Source organism: Egretta garzetta, unplaced genomic scaffold (genome assembly GCF_000687185.1).
Source record: "Egretta garzetta isolate BGI_Z169 unplaced genomic scaffold, ASM68718v1 scaffold126, whole genome shotgun sequence".
In the NCBI taxonomy this organism is placed as follows: Eukaryota; Metazoa; Chordata; class Aves; order Pelecaniformes; family Ardeidae; genus Egretta; species Egretta garzetta.
The window spans coordinates 4,499,514-4,522,527 of NW_009260128.1; the positions used below are offsets into that span (position 1 = coordinate 4,499,514).

The 23,014-nt window shown below is 37.9% G+C and overlaps 1 protein-coding gene across 1 annotated transcript in view; it reads right to left on the reverse strand.

The window, feature by feature from the left end:
• The window catches only part of DOK6 (docking protein 6), a 172,185-nt gene extending 150,289 nt beyond the window's left edge, over window positions 1-21,896 (reverse strand). The window contains exons 1-2 of the mRNA XM_009641470.1: window positions 21,804-21,896; window positions 11,845-11,952 (exon numbers count right to left, since the gene is read on the reverse strand). Coding sequence (XP_009639765.1) covers window positions 11,845-11,952; window positions 21,804-21,896 — 201 coding nt within the window. The remainder of the gene's footprint in view (window positions 1-11,844; window positions 11,953-21,803) is intronic.
• Window positions 21,897-23,014: the final 1,118 nt, after the last annotated feature.

Genomic DNA, 23,014 nt, shown 5'->3' on the forward strand with positions numbered 1-23,014 from the left:
CAGCACAACCCCCCCCCCCCCCCCCAAAAAAAAAAAACCAACAAAAAAACCAATCGCAATAGAATGCAGTAATTTGAAAAAGAAGAAAAGGAAAGATTCTGAACAGGAATGTAACCCTTCTTTTAGGATTTTTTTTTTAAAGTGATAGTTTTTATTTTTTGACAAACTTTTGGAAATTTTTTCACTCATTTGCTTCTAAAACTAACTAAAATTTGTTAGTTGACAATTTGAAAATTATTTTAGCTTAATTGTCATTGGGGATAAATTAATTTTGAATGTCTACTATCACAGTTACATACAGCTACATTTTCAACTTTAATGCATTTTTAATAACCTTCATCAGCCAGTGATTTGAATTTCAAATTTCCTTCTATGAAGAAGTAAAAATTAGACAGCTTTGTGCCAATTTTCATAATGAATTGCTCTTATTTACGTTGCAAAGCCTCCCTTACTATAAGCAAATCAAAACCTTAAATAAAACTTAGTAGTCATAAGAATTATATTTCATCTCCTTTTATTAAGAGAAAGTAAATTACAGTGACAAACCTGTCTGCCCTCCCTGGTACACAATAACATGATGGTTGTACTTGTCTGCTTCAGTTTATAGCTATCGCACAAGGAACCACACCTCTTCCCCTTTCCACATCAATATGGTAAACATTCCTCCAACAACACAGATGCAATTCAGAGAAGCTTCAAGGGAAAATGTCATTAGGAAAAAAAAAAATATCCTCACATAGCATTTCTTTACTAGTGTTATAAACAGCAGGCTAGATAATTAGGTCTTTAACTTTCATCATGAACTTTTATTATTTATGTAGTCTACTGTCTACACTTGAATAGTGAGAATAGACACACAAAATATTGGAAAAAATAAATGCAGAGTCAAGCACTGAAGGCTAGGAAAGGAAGACTTAAATATTACTTTGACTACTAGTTCTGTAGGCCTAGTCCACCCTTTTCCTGTAGTTTGTATGGCAGTGAGCCCTATTGGGTCTGATGTCTGTATGTTAACACAAATAAATACCTTTACATTTATTAGCAAACCTTCTATACATATTATGATACAAATTGTCTTAATTATACGATTGGGTTTGATTTTCCATAACTATTTTCACCTCAGAATAAATGGTAAACACCATTCTGTTAAATAGTGGGTTTATAAATTATGTTTGATTCTTGTAACTTCATACTGTTTTTCTGACTTAACGGTATATTGGTTACACTCTGGTTTCTCTCAGGGTTCTTCCGTAATGCTCATCACACAAGTATATTTCACACATACGGTTTCACAAATATTAATTTCCTTTCACACCTTCCTCATTTCTGAGAGGTGTGGATTATTTGACAGGGAAGGAACAAAGAAACTGTATGGTGAAAACAAATTAAAGTAAAAAATAAGTCTTTTAAACTTCCAATGTGAATTTCTGGTATCCAGGATTCAGCTTTTCAACAACACTTGCATTAAAAAAGGGAGGTTAGTTAGTACAAATCTCCACAGCAGAAGCCAGCTGTTCTCTATTCTAGCTCAACAATTTCTTCTTGATATCCCCCAAAGGACTAGCGGAGACCTCCTTCAGAGACCTTCTTTCCAAACTGTCTTCTCAGAAGTACCTAACCCCCAGCTTCATCTGGCTACCTGGTACTGAAACCTTCACTCCCAAACACAGGGTTTTCTTCTTTCAGAACTTGTCACTCCTGGGAAATGTCTGAGAAGTGCACACCTCCCAGCTGCTAAAACCTGAAGTAGGTAGTGTTTTCACAGAGAAATTTGGCACAAAAATCTGAACAATCCCTCTTACTTTCTCTTAATGTGCACCCATCCTGCTGCACTGATTCTCTTTGCTCCAGATATAATTGGGCTAAAGAGACAAACTATGTCCATACTCTTTGCTCCCTTGTCCACCCCTCTCTCATTGTCAGATTTTTATTTCTGTAGCAGTCTCCTTGGTTTTGTGTAAAGTTAATAAAAATGGATTTCGGTTTACCCTTAATAATATGCATTTTCTTTACCAATTTCCCATCCTATTCCTCCCTTTAGTATTTCTCATATCAACTTCTTGAACAGCTAGCTTTCCATCTGCCAGAAGCTCTTGGTGTTTCTGCCAGATAGCTAATTGATAAGGTGCTTTCATAGAGTGCCAGCGCATTTATTCCTTTATTTTTCTCCCATGCTCTAACATCTGGTCTATTTCTTCTCTAAGTTTTAATTCAACAATTTTCCTTTCCATGTTACCTAAGTGCCAGAGGATATACATACAGAGAATGGCTCCATGATCTCATCTCAAACACCTGACCCTGCAGTAGTCTTCAGAAATGACAAGTAGCTATTAGAGAGAATGTCAGGCTTTAGCCATGAAAGAACTGCAGGGAACATATTTCATTACTCAAGAGAGAAAAATATCTGAATTTCTACCACATATGAAGCTTTACAGATGACACAAGACATTTTAGCTGTCAGTCAGAAGTGTTTCTAACAAAGTGCACAAAATACAGGTTTTCAAAGGCTTTAAACTTTGCCAAAACGTGGCTAGATTTGCATGGCAAATCCAGAATATACATAACTGACACACAGACCATCATCTTCTCTACTGTAAAGCAATAACACTTAAGTAGTTCAAAGAAAAGCTCTCGTGAGACTGTTTTAAGAGACACTAGGAGGATTAAGTATATTTTTCCATCACTAGAAATAACTAAAATATACTCAGGACAGGGCAGGACCAGTTTGACACAATACATGCAGCACAGGGATATGTCAACAGCTTGTAGCAACTTTAATGAAACATACTTCATAGTTCACAGAAAAGTCTAGGCTGGAAAGGACCCTGGAAATCATCTGGTCCAACCTTGAAAGCAGGGTTACACAGGGCCCTGCCAAGCTAGGTGTTCAAGATTTCTAGTGGGGAAATACTGATCCCTCTGGTAAGCCTGCTCTGATATTTAGCTGTTCTCATGGCTATTTTTTTTTTCTCCTTATATCCAGCTTATTTCCCCTGAAGCAACCTCTGCCTGTTGGTTCTTGCCCTGTCCCTGTCCATCCTCGAGAAGAGAGCACCTCCATTTCTCACCTCAGCCACCTCACCAAACCTGGAAGACTGTGATTAAATCCTTCCTGGGCCTTCTCTCTTCACTAGTGCAAACCCAGTTCCTTCAGCTTTTCCTCATGCATCAGATTCTCCAACCTCCAGTTTCCTCGCTGGCCTGCTGCTGGACCCTCTCAGTTTTTTCAGTGTCTCTCTTGAATAGAGCAGTGAGGAGGCCAGAACTGGATACAACATTCCAGGTATGGCTTAATAAGCACTCAGTAGGGAGGAGCCTTCCTAGTTGAGAGTCCTCAGTCTGCTGCCCATACTCCTGATGAGGCAGCCCAGGATATGGTTTGCTTTCATTGCTACCAGGGCACATGGCTAGCTCAGGCTCAGCTTACCACCCAGCGGGACCCCGGGTAGGGTCCCTTCAGCAGAGATGCTCTCCAGCCACTCAGTCTCCAGCCTCTTTTGCTGCTCTGGTTATTAGGTCTCAGGTGCAGAACTTTATGTTTAGCTTTGTAGAGGTCATGGAGCCTCCATCCCTGAAGATATTCAAAACCCATGGCCACGAGCAATGTGATCTGACTCATGCTGCTTTGAGGAGGAGATTGAACTAGATGGACTCCAGAGGTCCCTTTCAACCTGAATATGGTTCAATGACATTTTTGAAGTTTTACATTATAAAATATTTTTTTGCCTCCTGCTGACATTTTTAAATGTTCTTCCCCTATCCAATAACATTTTTTTACAGTAAAAAGTTCAGTCTTTGAGTTTGTTTTAACACTTAATATAACAGGAATACAGGCTCCTATTTAAACAGCCGATTTTTAAGAGCAGAGTGTCCCTTTTGCTTGCAGAACTGTGCGCACACTCAAGTACAACTATGAATTTACTCTAATAAGTGTACATGGATCTTCATATAAGAACCAGAACTAACATGTCTGGGTGTTGCTTTGTGTTACTAGGAGATTATATTTACTTTTCCCACCATATATTCCCTCCTTGATACTTAGATTCAGCCACTGATGCCACTGCTGAATTCAGAGCTGCCCATTGACACCATTTCTTCATTTACCCTGTGGATTGACACTCCTCATTAATACTCTGTGCCTTCAAGATTTAGAAGGATGAGTAGAGTCCTACACAGTAAGAGACTCATAGGGTCATTTAAGCATTTTAGGTCCATGCTTGTAAGAGCTCCAAGTCCTGTCAGCATGCTCAGCTTGTAGATTTCTTCACTACAATGCTATGGAAAGAAGATGTTATTGCCTTATTACAAATGTTGTTGAAAGAGATTTTCGTTTATTAGTTTGCATGGTTCCCTTTGATGTGCTCAGATTCTATTAACAGCATTATTACCAGTACAGCTCCAATTATTCTTGTAATTCGCTTTTTGGTGCATGGAACGCTTGCTTTAAACAATTATGTTATTCAGATACTTCTATCTTTTAAGAGCAATCTGATAATTACTGCAAATCTTATTGTTTAGTGTACAGAACTGAGTAATTTTACTAACAGTTATTCATTTAAGTAGGGTTCATTTTAATGTCACCACCTGAGCAGCTGCCTATGAAAGCAATGTCCTTTGTCACCTTCTCATACCAATCAGATTATTTTGCTAGAAGACAAGATATTACTTGAAACTGCTGTAAACAAATATTTGAAAAGAATTACATGCCAAAATGGGGAAAAATAAGGATAAAGTTTTCAGGAAAATTTACTTTTCTCTGCTTTGGAAGACTCAGCAAAATATGGGTGTAAAAACCACGCAAAGTACATTTGGGCACCCCTTTCAACGTCAAAGAGCAAAGACATAAAAACAATAACAGTTAAAACTCTGATTCTTTGCAGATCAAAATTTGCAAAATATTATTCAAGAACTAATGTAGTCACACACACACATGTTCACTGGGCTCCTAAGAAAATGCTACATCAAGATCACTATTTTGAATTTGAGCAAGAATAAGGGGAGAAGAGGGAAAGGAGAAAATGGTCTAACTTTGGCATTTTTCTAAAAGCAAATATCCAATATCTGTAAATATGACCAGATCTTCATAAGGTATTCATATTTAGCTTTCATCTAAAATGAATCTTTGAGTTAATTTAACCAGACAAGAAAATAAAGATTTACTGAGGAAATTTAGATCAACTAACAAACAGTGGAAGCAGAATGGTCAACAAAACAAAACTAGACAGGTTTGAATTTGAGATTTTGAAAAACAGGAAGCATAAACGCTATACAAAAAAAAAAAAAAGCAAGCAAGGAAGGGAAATTCAAATAATATTCAAATTTGGATGCAAATAAAGTGTTATAATATATCTTATCACAAAAAAGCACAAGAACTTAAGCTTAACAATTAAATTTTGATAGATGTTTATGCAACTTTCTTTTGAGAATGCCTTCGCATTTGAGAAGCAGTGCAATATAATAAGTAATAATAGTAGCATCCCAGATCATAGAGGTCCATAAGGAGACTTGCATAACTTCTGATTTGTAGTGAACATGACCAACACAAGAATAAACAGTAGGCTAGTTCACATTTCTTTAGCAATAAGAGTTTTTAATTAGGTAGTGGCCAGAGAACATCAAGGAAAAACAAAACAAAACAAAACACAGGTAACTGAGTAAGTGGAAAGAATTAGAGAGAAGTTCTTATAAATATTATGCTAATGCTACCCTATGTAAGTATTTTGATTTTTCATTTTAGAGTTGTAATTACATTTGAGAATAGTATGGGCTAGCACACACATGACTGTGACAAAATTTAGTGTTTTTCAAATTTATCAGGAATTGACTTATCCCGAAATATTATCAGGAGAACAATCATCTCATGGTTTAAGGCCATCTCAATTAGGGACTAGAAATTGCTGTAGAAGAATAAATATCTTATTGTTCCTTCATATTGAGTTTTTAAACACGAAAAGAACCCGTCCCCTTGTTCCTCTTATAAACAGGACTACGAACGCACCACAGAAACTCGGTGTGTGCTTGTGTGCACATGTGCACAGATCTTACTACCAAGAACTGTTCAAGAAACAACTGTAGCTGATATAAGAACTTTCCATAAATCACTGGGATTGCATTACATAAATCACCATTTTCTGAAACTAGTATTTAGCATTCCATGAGTTTCTTTGGGATAATCAAGCAGTGAAAGAAAAAGTGTAATGTAACTCCCCTTGTGTGGCCCTGGCCACAAATTTAATTTAGTAGATTACCGTTAGAAGGCTAGTGCTATTCTTTTTCTTGATTATTATTTATTCTTGTGGACACATATTATATAACATGTGCTTAAGACCATCTGTTCCGTATATATTTTTTGACTATCAGAAGTCATTGCTGAAATATTGTGCAATTCTATTTTGCATTTGCAGATTTATATAAAACACATCAAAATTGAACATAACAGAAAAAAAAGTAACAAAAAAATCTAAAAATCTTATCCTACTTTAATCTTGCTAACTTAAAGCTCAAAACCTTAGAGACAGCTGTTGTTGACGCAGTCTTAACAGAACAATTCTTCATATTGGGGGGAATAAATCAGTAAGCCTTGAACTCCATGCCAGACATCACCTATTTATTTATTTGAAGGGTAAGCACAACAGCATTGACAGATTCAAGCTTCTCTTGCTCTAAGACAGCTATATCTTGTGTGCTAGTTTTGGCTGAGATAGAGTTAATTTTCTTCATAGTAGCTAGTATGGGGCTGTGTTTTGGATTTGTGCTGGAAACACAGGGTTCCAGAAAACTTGTGGGTTGAGATAAAGACAATTTAATAGGTAAAGGAAAAGCCGTGCACACAAACAAAGCAAAACAAGGAATTCACTCACTGCTTCCCATGGGCAGGCAGGTGTTCAGTCATCTCCAGGAAAGCAGGGCTCCATCACGCATAACAGTGACTTGGGAAGACAAACGCCAACACTCTGAATGTCCCCCCTTCCTTAATCTTCCCCCAGCTGTATATGCTGAGCATGACATTATATGGTAGGAATACCCCTTTGGCTAGTTTGGGTCAGCTGTCCTGGCTGTGCGCCCTCCCAGCTTCTTGTGCACCTGGCAGGGCATGGGAAGCTGAAAAGTCCTTGACTGGTTTAAGCACTACTTAGCAACAACTAAAACATTGGGGTGTTATCAATATTTCTCTCATACTAAATCCAAAACACAGCACTATGCCGGCTACTAGGAAGAAAATAAACTCTATCCCAGCCGAAACAAGGACACCCTTACAATGAATGTTTAAGAGAAAACAGTATAGCTAAGCTATAACTTACCTGAGCAAGAGTGAAATGATCTATAAATTTAGACTTATGAGAAGTTTTAATTTGATACCAGAAACTGTAATGAACAGATGAGGTCATGTTTTGACCAGCAAATGTAATATTCTCTGTTACTGTCAGGAGGCACTTGTCTATAAGGACTAATGCCATTCTGGTAATAATAACAAGAAAATCACTAGAAAAAAACCACCCAAGCAATGCACAACAGCACTAGAGAATTTACAAAATAACAAATAAACCCACATATTGTCTGGACACTGGGGAGGGGGGTAATCCATTTTCTAAAGAGGCAAGTTTCTTTGCACATTAATATATATTTATTTAGGATATGTAAACCAGAATATCTGGTTTTAATTCTCTTAGCTTTGCACTAGCAGTCCTGTTTTTTCTTTATTTTTTATAGCCCAGAGCCCCTTCTGTAATTCACATTACCCAGTACACAGGTTTATCACATAAGTATAGGAGATATATAGCCACCTAAGTAAAGTGCTTTAAACAGGGATTTGATTTGAGCTACATTTCAAGCTCAAACATCCATGGAAAACTGGAGATGCCTAAGATCTTGGTGAGTTACTTATACTGGGGTGCTCTTTGTGATCCATAAGTTCATGGGACCTAATGAGATGCATCCCAGAGTCCTCAGGGAATTGGCCGATGTAGTCACAAAGCCACTCTCCATGACATTTGAAAAGTCATGGCAGTCAGGGGAAGTCCCTGGGCACTGCAAAAAGGGAAACATTGTGCCCATTTTCAAAAAGGGTAGAAAGGAAGACCCTGGGAACTACCGACCTGTCAGCCTCACCTCTGTGCCTGGCAAGATCATGGAACAGATCCTCCTAGAAGCTATGCTAAGGCACATGGAGGCCAGGGAGGTAATTCAAGATAGCCAGCATGGCTTCACCAAGGGCAAGTCCTGCCTGACGAACCTAGTGGCTTTCTATGATGGTGTGACAACAACAGTGGATAAGGGAAAACCAAACATGGTCCCCTACAACATCCTTCACTCTAAATTGGAGAGCTAAAGATTTGATGGGTGGACTATTCGGTGGATAAGGAACTGGCTGGATGGTCACATCCAGAGGGTAGTGGTCAATGGCTCAATGTCTGGATGGAGACTGGTGACGAGTGGTGTCCCTCAGGGGTCCGTACTGTTTAAGTTTTTCATCAATGACTTAGACAGCAAGATTGAGTGCACCCTCAGCAAGTCTGCAGATGACACCAAGCTGAGTGGTGCGGTTGACACACCAGAAGGATGGGATGCCATCCAGAGAGACCTGGACAGGCTAGAGAGGTGGGCCTGTGTGAACCTCATGAGGTTCAACAAGGCCAAGTGCAAGGTCCTGCACCTGGGTCGGGGTAACCCCTGGTATCAATACAGTCTGGGGAAAGAAAGGATTGAGAGCAGCCCTGCTGAGAGGGACTTTGGGGTGCTGGTGGATGAAAAGCTGGACATGAGCTCTGGAGCTCTCAGCACAAGAAGGACATGGAAGTGTTGGAGCGGGTGAGAGGAGGGCTACAAAAATGATCCGAGGGCTGGAGCACCTCTCCTATGAGGACAGGCCAAGAGAGTTGGGGTTGTTCAGCCTGGAGAAGAGAAGACTGTGGGGAGACCTGATTGCGGCCTTTCAGTACCTAAAGGGGGCCTATAGGAAAGATGGGGAAAATCTTTTTAGCAAAGCCAGCTGTGACAGGACAAGGGGTAATGGTTTTAAACTAAACCAGGGTAGGTTTAGTCTAGATATAAGGAAGAACTTCTTTACAATGAGGGTGGTAAAACGGGTTGCCCAGAGAGGTAGTGGAGGCCCCATCCCTGGAAACATTCAAGACCAGGTTGTCTGGGGCTCTGAGCAACCTGATCTAGTTAGCGGTGTCCCTGCTCACTGCAGGGGGATTGGACTAGATGACCTCTAATGGTCCCTTCCAACCCAAAATATTCTATGATTCTATGATTCTATGAGTCTATGAGTCTATGATCCTGGATACTGTTTTGAATGCAGATAAAGCAAAGATATTAATTTTTGCTATGTTTCTACTTGAGAGGTAAAATTTTCTCCTCTAAGTCTGCATAAGAAAGCTAGAAAACCTGCACAGTGCAATGTAGTAAGACTATGTGCTACTTCTAGATCTACTCCCAAGCTAACCTAGACTGATCTGAAGGTCTGAAGGACATAAGTTCCTAGAGAATCCCAATATGTTCTGAGTCCCCCTCTGTACCACACCCTTTCTTCTACTAGTTATTATGAGATTGTACAGGAATAAGGATGTCAGGGTTGATTTATGTATCCTTACATGAATATTAGTGTGCGATCAGAGCGTTTCACCCATTGAAGCATGTTGTCCTTTCATAAGGAGTCAGGCTTGCAACGTATATTTTAATCTTCCTTAAAAAACACCAGGTCTTTAATTTCTTCAATATTTAATCATTTTTTTTTTCATTGGTTCTTAGAGATCAGAGTGACCCTTGAACTTTGCTCACCAGATGCCCGCCTTACATTTTGTGAGTGAGACAGAAAACAGAATTTCCAATCAGGGCTAACAGTTTGCACTGGACAGCAATAAACATGCATTTTGAACTAGTTCAAAATATAACAAAGCAATAAGTAGCTCTAGAAAAGAAAGAAAGAGAATCAGGATATTTTGATCCAATATTGTCAATCAAATAACTATACCTGCTCCCATAACAACCTTTACTGTTCCCTCCATAGATACACTCAATGACAATTCACAACTCATGCACATCTACTTCACTCCTATTTCATTTATCAGAATGGAGGCAATTGAGGAGAATAATCACTACAAAATAATAAAATATCCTTTAAAAAAAAATCAAGCCTGAGAATAAGATTCAGGGTTTCTATTTTCTGATAATAGAATTTTAGAAATTATTTTATGACTTTATTTGAAAAATGGATATAATTCAAGTGAATGGATACAATTTTTTTTTTCTCTACAGACAGAAAGCCAGTTTCCTTTTAAATAGGAAAAAATATCCATTTCTTTCTCGTCCCCCTCCCAGCTACCAAGGAGTGGAATAAGAGGGAAAAAAGAGAGGAAGAAGAACTATAACACTCTTGCCATTTGCTTCTGTTACATGCAAAGGACCATGCTTCCATCAGCACGACACCATGCAGCTGCACCTATATCAATGTTACTTTTTAGTCTCAAATGATTCTTACATATCACATGATATTTCTACAGAGATTACAGTTGACAGGAAACTTATAAAGTATTTCTGAGTCCTTCTACACATAAAGTATGCTATAGGCAATAACATGCTCAACCCACAGTTTAAGTCCCCCCCTCCCCCCCAAAGCTCCCTCCAAAGCCCCACACTTATGTCCTGTTGCTAGTCCATACAAACTTCATAGATAAGGGATCTCCACAGGATTTCAGCCATCACTCCAGCTATCAGCCTAAACCATCCAATTAATCCTTTTAAAAATCCATCATTAAGTTGCATCTTGAAAATAAATATTTTTTTAAATTTATGCAGAAGAGAAGAATCAGTTTTGCTCCTTCTGGATCTCCTACACATAGGAGCAAACATTGTCATTGTGGTACATCAGTGAAAGTGCCGACAGTCTAGTACATGTCAGTCCTAAGCCTGGATACCAATATGAGATCAGTTGTACTTTTGGCAATATGAAGTTACTGGGTCTCTTTTTCTTAGAGAATATTCACAGGATAATAGCATAATGTTATTTATACAATTTTCATTTGAAGATACCAAGAGGTTATTGGAACTTAAAGGCTAATTTATAGTTTTATGATAAAAAGCATTAGACCTGCCTTCAGAAGATCTAGATGTGACCTTGGCTAAGTCATCTTTGTGTTTCAACTTGCCAGTTTTAACATATATCTAATGTTGATATGACATAAAGCCAAAGGTGACTGGATAGAAGACAATAGTACCAGCACAGAGCCCTGCCCTATTTTAGGATTAGATAACTTGAAGTCTACTGCATGTCACGGGGAGCTGATAACAGTAACTTACAAGGCAGAAAGAAAAACCCATGCTTGAATATCTCGTTTTCCATCACAGAAGTGATAGTGACAGAGAAAGCAGGGAGAGTCTCATTCAATGAATTCTGAATTTTTACCCTTAAAAATCCTTGCTGTTGACAGAGCTTGTAAATCTTGACTGTTTCTGGGAAAAATGTTACATATTCAACCAGTGTCACTATTACAACTGAGGCATTTATCATTTTCAGAATTTGTTCAATACTTAGTTAATAACTAAGGTTAAACATTTGATTAAGCAGCCAATTTTACCCATTTCCAAAATATTAATGTTTATAGAAAAAAACCATCAATCTGTCACTTCTCACACATTGGGATTTTTGTGTTTATCTGGAAAAAAGAGTGTGATAGCTCGCCTGCATCACTGAGATTTACAGACGTTTTACTGTCCTCAGGATTAGGTTTTCAACCCGATTCTCACTGTATTGTTTGCAAACTAGACATATCAGGAACACATTCTTCCCAAGGAAGAGTTGTAACCAAGCAATGCTTCAGTTCATGAGAAAGGTAGACTTACCTTGTGAAAGTTCCTGAAGTATGCTGCCTTCTCATCTGGAAATTTTTCTAGCCTCCTGGGTCCTTTACTGGAAGCCTTCTTGAAAACTAACCAACAACGCCTGAAAATCTGCAAAAAAAAATCAATGGATTAGATCAACTTTTCTTTAAAGGTGGATGGTATCACAAATGCATTCAGCTACATAATTGACATAGGAAGAAATTTTAAAATTACAATACTTTATTTTAAAAGTCTGGAAAATTCTGAGAACATCAATTATTTCTACACAAGTAATCCAAATTCCTCAATTTATACATTTTGATTGTCAGTACTTTGTAGATTTTTCTGCTTCAATTTCTTTCATGATGCTAAATTTGTCAGTTCCTGAGATGCAAGTAAATTGACAAACTTTGAATATGAGAAGAATTATAAGGCTGTCACCAGGGAAAGAACTTTCAGAAATCACTCCATGCATCTCTAGCTTTCACATTTCTATTCTATTTCTGTGAGACTATCAATACCATTGAGAAAGATTTATTGCAGCTCTTAACACAACACAGTAATCAGCAGAGCTTGTATGCACAGAAAAAAAAAGTGGAAATAGGCAATAATGTGACCACCGCTGGACAACAACATCTAGTTCTCTCACTTACTTCAATAACAAACTTTCTAAGGAAAAACTATGTGGATTATTAAAATTTGGGAGCATGTAGTGAAAAATGAAATCCTTCAGAAAGCACAAAACAATATTATCCTCTCATTTTAATGAGAACTAGATTTTGCTTAAAATGCATTTTTAAGCAATGAAAGTACTTTATTAGACATTTTACCAAGAGTTAGGGTGGTATTGCCATAACCAGAAGTTTAAAATCAGGATTTAATTATCAAATAAGAATACATTTGCAGTTCAAAGAGAAACTGATTAAGGATAATCCTCTAAGCTACATTATGGAAGTAAGGGATTGGATATTAATCTAGTTTTACAAACTACGAAAATAGTTTACTTCATTCTCCTCTTCGGTACTTGCACAGCTCTATAAACAGTACCATATGGATTTTTCTGTTATGATTTCAAGGATATATTGAAAAACAAAAAAACCCTACAAAAATACCAATGCTAGTTAATGGTTCCACTGGCCATACATGGGAAGAGCCTTATTTCTCCAGAAATTCTACAAAATTTAATGACACAACACAAGAAGTAGAGTACTATTTAAATTGGATCAGATCAAACATATCTCCCGTTAGAAAAAATAAAAATCAAGGAAATATGAGCAGGGAGAGCTAAAATGAGTAGCTTTCCCCTCAGTGTGATGCTGTCTAAACTGAGTATAAACAGTAAATATAGTGTCATTAAAACAATTAAGCTTAATTACCCACATTCTGATATCATAATACTGACACTATCCTGTTGTCATTATCTCAGATGAATGTTATCAGTCAAAGTAAATGTTTTGTTTTAAGAACTACCATTGTACTACAGTATCAATATGTTTAATTATGAAGAAATCAACATTTAATGAAATACTCTGCAAATATACTTCTTACAAAGCACACAAGTTTTAGGGTTTTTTTTACTAAGGTTGTAAAGTGGCAACTATACAACTGTACTTCCTATCTCAGAAATTACTTCACCTAACCTGGGGGAAAGTAAAGACAATATCATATTTCCTGAAAAAAATGACATTACACTGTGGGACATCATAAACCATCTTTATTAGATAGTACTTTCTTCAAATAACATCTTGGCAGTGTTGCAACTTATTTTACCAAAGGTATAGCACAGCTCCCGCAGTTATCTCCTGATTAACCCATATTAACTCTTCACAACATTATGGTGTGAAAAGCTCCACTTCTGTAGGTTACACACAGGTAGAGGATATTTACACTATTTTAACCTTACTGTCCAAAGGGGACATATTTATTTATTTAATAAAGGTGTCACTTTTAATAATACTCCTGGTTCTTCTGGGATCTGGGGTTGGTTTGGTTTTTCTTTTAAACTATGTGTATTTTCAGTTCATCTCTCTTCCTCTGAGGCAAGTATTTTCCTAACAAGTTCTTTAACAAGATAAAAACCATTGCCTTCATTTCAAATCTTTTATTCATTTCCTTATTTCCATTAACTGCCCTTAATAGTTTACAGTCCTCAGAAGACTTCTCTTTAGAAAAACAGATCAACCTACAGTCCCCATCATCAGTGGTAGTGTGTTCTAGCACAGCCATAGAGTCCACATTTTACTGATGACCTGATTTTTGGACAGCTGGTGATAAGGTAACAGAAGTTTTGTGTCAATTGGCAGAGTAAGTTTTTTTATTTGTTTTTTTTTAATATGGCATAGTAATTTTTTTTTTTTTTATAATGCAAAGTACCAGTTAGATCCCATACATCAGAATTATCCCTAGTAAATGGAAAACTAGACATAAGGAGTCAGACTTCTCCCTGTGAGGATGAGACTTTTTCCAAATAAAAGATCGTCTGATGCATACCCCAAAGCAATTCCTTCTGTGACAAATGAGCAGGGTCTCCTGAATGACAACTTCAGTCTTCTGTTCACTAGATATCAACCTGGGACTGCATGAAAGCATGTTTGAGGGTTTTCAGCTAAACTGACAAAATTCAGGAGGGAGGCTTTGACCCCCTTATTAGTTGGGGCTTCAAAGTATCCATCGAAGAGGGCTAGATGCTAGTTATCTTTAAAGATGGTCCTCTTTAGGCCTTTTCCCAAAGTTCTGCATTGGGGTGAATTCAAAGGCTTCAGCATTTAGACTGCACGAATGAACAGCCCTTGCTTTTGAAGAACACAGTAGCAAGAGGAGGAAACCATAAGTTTTACCTTTAGACTATTACTGTCAATTTATTGACATCTGGTTTTTTTCAGACCTTTATGGAGAGGCGAGATCTGAAGAATGCAATGGCTCAATGAGGATTCCTGATTTGATATGTACATATACCAAGGCACATCCCTGCTTCTGGGTTGTTTTTTTTTTTAACCTAAAATCACTCTTAAAGCTGGTATAAACACATACAGTTCCACTGCATTTCAGCAGCATTTTATGTTGCTAACAGACAGTTTGTATCTCAGTGTTTGAAAAAGAATAAGCATATGAATTTACCTATAAATATGAATAAATAGGTGCAGATGTGAGCACACAGCAAACAAACATTTGCCTTTCATAAGCCACCTCATTGTTATACAGAAGCCTGCTCAATTATTCACGAACTGTGAGATACGCTTTTATCCCTGGCCTAGTTTAGGATGCCATTGGCTGTAATCAAAACTTCTGAAAGATTTCTAACATCCTCAGATAATTGGGGTAGCCATTGTGAAAGAAATCAGCATCAGCCCTTTAACAACACAGAGAATGAGAACCACTTGCAGTGTTGTCTCCATAATATTTAGTATTTCCTGTGAGATTTAAGTGTCTGTTTCTCATGCATGCAGAGTTGAAGAAATGCCAAATATTTGATCATTTAATCAGTTTTACATCCTTCTTGGATGAACACTCACTGCTCAGCCCATATGATTTAAAAATCTTGTATCGAGGGCAAACAACACAAAGTCTAACCCTATGCCATTGCTTTTTTTTTCTGGAGAAACTGAGAAAGATAGCATTAAGTGCATGCTATGTTTAGGTTTCCTTATATTAAAGTAACAGTTAGAAGAACCAAAACTTGTTCAGTACAAACCTGAGAAGTATTCCATTGCAATTACCTTCTGAGTCCATGGCACAGCAGAACCTCTTTAAGCAACACCTTTCCTCTGTCAGTTTTACGAGACGGGCAATGCAGAAAAAAACACTCCTCTAGGTCCCACTACCTGTGCAACTCTGTATCAGTAAGCAATGGCAGTAACTCAGCACACCTCTGGTCTGGTGAGAACTGATTTCTCTGCCCCCTGAAGTATATTATGGTAATGATTTTCATTACAGTGTACAAGCTTGCAGGGGGGAGTAGCCTCTTTTCCTACGGATGGACCCTGAGTAGCCTCATCTCAGTAGCAAGAGAAAAGGATTCCAGACCTGTAACAATAGAACCTTATCACCCCCAAATTATTTCTGAAATCTTTCTGGTCAGAAATTTGACTTCCAGTGCTGCTTCATTCATATTAATCTTTAGAAGTCCCTTTTTTACTTGAAACACTTCAATAGATCAGTTAATGATGAAAATCTCTGCAAAATCTTTTCTTACTTTTTATTCTGCTTAATTCACCTCTCAGCTTACCTTTCCAGCATGTTCATATTTTCTAATATTCTTAACTAATATGTGCAAAAGTTTGGGTCCTCAATGGATCATTATTCTTCATGCTCATATCATAGAGTCCTGTTTTATTGTTGCCATAGCTGTTCATAATAAATCTATTAAAAGACACATTACAGGTAATCCATTGGCTAAATTAGGTTTTTAGAGAGAAGAAAAATGTTTTCTTTTTTCTAAAATAATTTAAAATAATTGGTTCACAGTGGGAATATTACATTTTCTTGAGATTTTTAAAGCCTTTTACTAGTCATTTACAATAGATGTTTTTGAGAATAACAATTCTTCTCATCCACAGCTGTAGCTAATAAAGCTTTGTCAGTCATCACTCATATTTAGAGAAGGGATTTTTAATGACAAGTCTCTACACATTATTCCAGAAATTCCACCTTACACTCAAAGAAAACACAAACAAACCCCCCTCTCATTCATCTTTTATTTTATTTTAAATAATGTCAGAAAAGAAAATTACAACACACTAAGTTTTTTCTTAAGAAAAACACCTAAGATGCTCTGAAATCTCCCTGTCCCTATCCAAAAGATATTACAAATGGCAATCACTTTATTGGCTATATTGGAAAACCACCTACATTTCTGCCACTAGCTGTAGAAACATTTATCTCTTGAGAGAAGCAACAGTGAGTCAAATCCTAGCTACTAACAGAAATAATCAGAAACAATCACTGACCAGGACGGGCACAAAAGCATCACTCATGGGGCTTTTTGCTAGCATAATTCATCAAACGCTTCTGCCAGGAAGTCATCTACATAATAATATTCAGTCCTGCATTTACATCTCGTTATCTGCAGGAATGGCTAGTTGATTTCTCCTCCCTGATTTTCCATATGCAGTGCTCTCCTCTTAGACAAGGCAACATTGGCAAGTGTATGCATTAATAACACTAAAACATGAAAATTTTTGAATTTACTTCATTAGTTTTCTCCATTAAAAATGGATATCGGATTTTATGGGGTATGCGAGAGTAATGCAGTATGTTGTGAGCTAAAAAATATCTTGACTCACAAATTAAAAGATGTGGCATTCATAGCAAGAAAAATAAAAATAGTTGCCACAGTAAAGTCATATTTAACCATTGTTTTGACACCTACCACCTTTTGATTTTTCTGTGCGTATTTTGGAAAAGAGAGAAGAGATGTGGGGTGACACCTTACCGCCTCTGTGGAACTACACTTGTCATGCATTCAAGTAAAATTTAAGAGAACTTGAAAAGCAGTTATTATCTGTAGAAAGGCCCAAGAGGAAAATGGGAAGACAAAATCATTCATGCCTCAGCTAAAGAGCAAGTTACAGGATATGAACTATTGCTGAGTAAAGTCAATAGGAAAAAAAAACCAAACGAAACCAAAACATCCCACTGTTGCAATCCACCTACTTGAGTTACCAACACTTCGCACTAAAAAGACGAAAGCAAGTACTGTTGTAACAAGGCATGCCATCCCTCCAGCACATAGGTTTCTGGGCATATTTGAAATTAAGGTGCCTAGAAACAGTGCTTTTTCCTGTCTGCTTTTTCGATATAGTTACCACTGCAGTAAGTGAGTGCATTTTTGGTGGCAAATTTGGATCCATATGAGGAAGCAAGAGGGGCGGATCACTACAATACAGCACTGAGCTCCCGAGTCAGCACAGAGAGTGCAGAGCAGCAGGGAATTGAGGCCATCTCCTGCCCCTTTACCACACCACTGGGAACTCATACATTTCCCAGCAGCAGAGGTCCTCCGCAGCCATCTGACACCCACTCCCCCCAAACAGGAGGAGAGGCAAAAATAACCCCTAGCCCTGCTCAGAAGCATGAGGTTACATGCTTCTTTCAGCAGCTCTGGGATGTGGGGCCAAGACTTTGCCACAAGATACAAAAAGCCTGGGAAGGTTTTTTTTTATTGATTCTAACTCTCCACCTGCTCTTGTCTATTTCAACACACTTTTTTCAAATGTTACCAAAGTATCTACCACAACGCAATTGCAATAAAGGCAAAGCTGTTTCAACTATAAAGCCAGGATTAAAAAACCCCACAAATATATCCCAAAAAGATCACTATTAATGCCTTTAATAAAAATTCTGTCTGAAGGTGTGTTATGAAGGCTATCCAACAGGGAAACATTCTTCATACATGATAAACTTGCACATAGCCTTGCGCTTCATTTTATCATCCTAATTAGGAAGCAAATTTAAACCTCTAGTTTATAAACTTTGTAGTATGACCTTCTGCAACATTAAAGAAGGCAGTTATGTCTTAGATCACTTTAGTGTCAAAGTTCAAACCCTAAAATTTGTGATAGCTTTTTTTTATTATTATTATTTTCCAGATTGCAAATCTGCTGGCATTTAAAGTTAAGAATAGAAGAAATATAGAAACATCTGCTACAAACTGTTCCATCTCAGATTAGATCAATTCTTGTGGGCTTGATTGCAGTCAGTGAGAATTAGGATGGTTAGAGAGATGATTAGGGACAATTCACCCAGTTATAGTACATATACGTCATCTTTCTGCTGCCATAACATACCATTATAGCTTCATATAGATGTTTATAATATACTATAATTTCTGGTGTTATAGTCACAGGCTATACATGTAATCCATAAAAAGATTTATTTTATTATTGGAGACTTCTGTGAAATCAAAGCATATCATAGTAATTTTCCAACTATTCCTATACTAACCAAACAACTGTGTGTATAAACACTTTAGCTGTGTAATCTGAAGTATTTTTTTTTCTGTTTAAAAAAGAGCAGGGGATGCAACTGTGGAAAGATTTGCATGTTTTACTCCTGTGAAAAGTGTTATGCAATTTTATCAATCCTTAAGCACCCACAACTTAAAAACTCACCACCGTTACATTGCTTTGAACTGCCAGCAGGGCAGTTCAAGGACAGAAGCACAGCTGACACAAATAACACACTCAGTCTTCATAGCAGTCTGCAGATCAGCAGAATTTATCACTTATATCTGAATTGATGTTATGGTTATTTAAAAAAATTGGTTCCAGTAGCCATTTTTTGGCTTTCTGCATTTCTGACTCATTTTTGGCAAGACTAACTTCAGTGATTCTTTTGGAGGAAAACTAATATTGCTTGCTTCATGTCTGGCCTCAGAGTAGATGGCAAAAAAACCTCAAAACAATCCACAACAAAAATTTGGTTACAGCAGTTTTAGCAGGCAGCCAGCAGTAAAATCCCACAACCTGCTATATTTTTAAAGAAATTGTTGTGCCCAAGAAATTTCAAGCCTTTAACTGAGCTTAAGCTGAATGCATAGCAGCTGCTTATGAACAATTACGTAGCCAGAATGTGTACCCAAGTTCATATCTCCTCCCACAGGTACTTTTTTTACATGTAATCAGAAAAAAATGCCAATGGAGAAAGTCATAGTTTCATTATACTTTAATATTAAGTTTGAGTAACTTTGCAAACTGAACTGGAGTAAGTAGCTTACTTCACTCATCTGAATTCTTTTTGGTGGAAATAGTGATTTTTCCCTACTTTTTACAATGTTTTAATTAGTTACAAATAAACATAGTCCACTTGAATATGACAAATCACCAATAATGGTTTGATATTCTGCAGTGGAAAGCAATATATACAGAAGAAAAAGTTGTAACTTCTTTCATTAGTTTTTAATCATATAGCTATATAATGCAATCATGAACTGCAGTAAAGCTTCTTAATTTTTGACTCTTCCATAGATAAGCTTATTAAGCTGAAATGCAATATGTTTTACACATATTTAGTATACTGTCATCACTTTGTTCCTGAAGAAGTTAAAGGTATTTAGCCTACCTACAAGGGAACTTAATGCTGAGAAACAGACAAGTTAGAATTATTGAGATGGATTTCTTATTTAGATACCTATAGAAGAAAATTCAGACCTTTACACACAGTCTGAAATAACACATGTTAAAAGATTGTATCTATCTGCTCAGATCCCTAATATTTAATGTTCAGAAAGGCAGGGATCTATGAAAATAAGTGTTACAGAATCAAAAACATGCAACATAATATCTTAAAATAAAGCAGAGCTTCCAAACAGAACAATAATCACAAACATCTGCTCTATACTACTGAGGGACAAAAACTCAAATCATTTTTACAGCTCCAATTTAGAGGGTTACAAGCTCAAATTCAGCTTCAGAATCCGAAATTATTCTTTAGGTTTACATCAGCTAGTATTTTAGTGCATCTATCCATTCTTTTCTCTACATTATCACACAGAAACCTGTCTTAGCAGAGATATCACAGTCCTCAAGATGCCATTGTTTTGACTGATAAAATAAGTGGAAACAGTGTGCTTTGCATGAGATATAATATAGCTGAGCACTGCATTAAGTCTAAAGCACTTCCACAAAGAACAAAAATGTGAGCTGAATATAAGTGCCACTGTATATTTATGTAGGTGTATAATTTCTAACAACAACTGATCTTCGAAGTAGAATAGGAAAGTTAAAAGTTTTTTATTCTTGGATGTATTTTGTCATTTCAGCATATATCTAGAAGATCCAGCAACACTGATGTATATATATAGGTGAAAGCTAACTGTAACCTATAGCTAACTATAATCTATAGGTACCACTATTAAATTCCTGGTCACAGTCCCAGGCACACATGCATGCATGAACTGTATGCAACATGTTTAAATACAGTGAGACTAAAATATGTATATATATATATAAAATATATATATATATAAACCCAGTATAACAATATATAAATACCAATGTAGAAGAAAAGCCCTTCAAACATCTTCTGATATGTTGTACTGAAGAACAGAGTACAGATTCTGAAAATGGCATTCATTTATTCATGACATATCACCCAATAAACCTCTGAAGTAATAGGTTGTATGAATCAATCACATTGGTTTCCTACAAGTGAAATGTACTCTTTTTTATGAAGTTACATATTCTGCTTTGTCTGTCCTTTATGTGTTATGATGCTTCTGCTAGATTTTATGGAGAGTTTAATTTTATATAGAAAAGGTGCTCTGCAAAATGAAGTTTGCCATAGGATTAGAGCAGGACCCTAAAAATAACAATGATCAAAAGGATGTTGAATACCAGTGCTTGTTTTTTCACATTTGGTCACCTGCATTACTGTAATCTATAGGTTAAATCTCTTCCTGCCAAAGAATCATAGTTATAACAGATGTTAGTGTGCCCCCAAAGACCTTCATTGCATCTTACTTTTAATAGAAACATAGAATCATTAAGGTTGGAAAAGACCTCCAAGATCATCAAGTCCAACCATCAACCCAACACTACTATGCCTGCTAAACTATGAACCAAATTGCTACATCTACACGTTTTTTGAACACCTCCAGGGAGGGTAACTCTACCACCGCTATGGGAAGCCTTTTCCAATCCTTGACCAGTGTCAGTAAAGACACTTTTCCTAATATGCAATCAAAACCTCCCCTGGCGCAACTTGAGGCCATTTCTTCTCAACTTATTGCTAGTTACTTGGGAAAAGAGACCAACACCCATCTCACTACAACCTCCTTTCAGGTAGTTGTAGAGAGTGATAAGGTCTCCCCTCAGCCTCCTCCAGGCTAAACAACCCCAGTTCCCTCAGCCACTCCTCATAAGACTTGTGCTCCAGATCCTTCAGAGCTTTGTTGCTCTCCTCTGGACATGCTCCAGCAACGCAACGTCTTTCCTGTAGTGAGGGGCCCAAAACTGAACACAGTATTCAAGTTGTGGCCTCACCAGTGCTGAATACAGGGGCATGATTGCTTCCCTACTCCTGCTGGCCACACTATTGCTGATACAAGCCAGGTTGCTGTTTGCCTTCTTGGCCATCTGGGCACACTGCTGGCTCATGTTCAGCTGGCTATCAACCAGTACCCCCAGGTCCTTTTCTACTGGGTAGCTTTCCAGCCACTCTTCCCCAAGCCTGTAGCATTGCATGGGGCTGTTGTGACCCAAGTGCAGGACCCAGCATTTGGCTTTGTAGAACCTAATACAGCTGGCCTCGTCCCATCGATCCAGCTTGTCCAGGTCCCTCTGCAGAGCCCTCCTTCCCTCAAGCAGATCAACACTATCACCCAGTTTGGTGTCGTCTGAAAACTTACTGAAGGCACACTCAATCCTCTCATACAGATCATTGGTAAAGATATTAAACAACACTGGCCCCAGAACTGAGCCCTGGGGGACACTGTGATCAGCTGCTGACTGGATTTAACTCCGTTCACCACAAGTCTCTTGACTCATCCATCCAGCCAGGTTTTTACCCAGTGAAGAGTGTGCCTAAGACATGAGCCACCAGACTGACTAAGAGAATGCTGTGGAAGACAGTGTCAAAGGCCTTGCTGAAGTCCAGGTAGACAACATCCTCAGCCTTTCCCTCATCCACTAAGCGGGTCACCTGGTTGTAGAAGGAAATCAGGTTGGTCAAGCAGGACCTGCCTTTCCTGAACCCATGCTGGCTGGGCCTGACCCCTGATTATCCTCCACATGCCTGGTGAGTGCACTCAAAACGATCTGCTCCGTAACCTTCCCCGGTACCGAGGTCAGGCTGACAGGCTTGTAGTTCCCCAGATCCTCCTTCCAGCCCTTCTTGTAGACGTGTGTTACACTGGCAAGCCTTCAGTCATCCGTGACCTCCCTTGTTAACCAGCACTGCCAATAAAGGATGGAAAGTGGTTTGGCAAGCTTCTTCACCAGCTCCCTCAGTACTCTTGGGTGGATCCCATCCAGCCCTATAGACTTGTAAGTGTCCAGGTGGTGCAGGAGGTCATTAACTGCTTCCTCCTGGATTATGGAGGGTTTATTCTGCTCTCCATCCCTGTCTTCCAGCTCAGGGGGCTGAATACCCTGGGGTATGTTAACATAATTGAAGGGGAGGAGGATGAATTAACAGCTCATGGTAAATGGAAATAGTTAAAAGCTCTGTTAGAATGAATCCTCTCCAGCAGGAA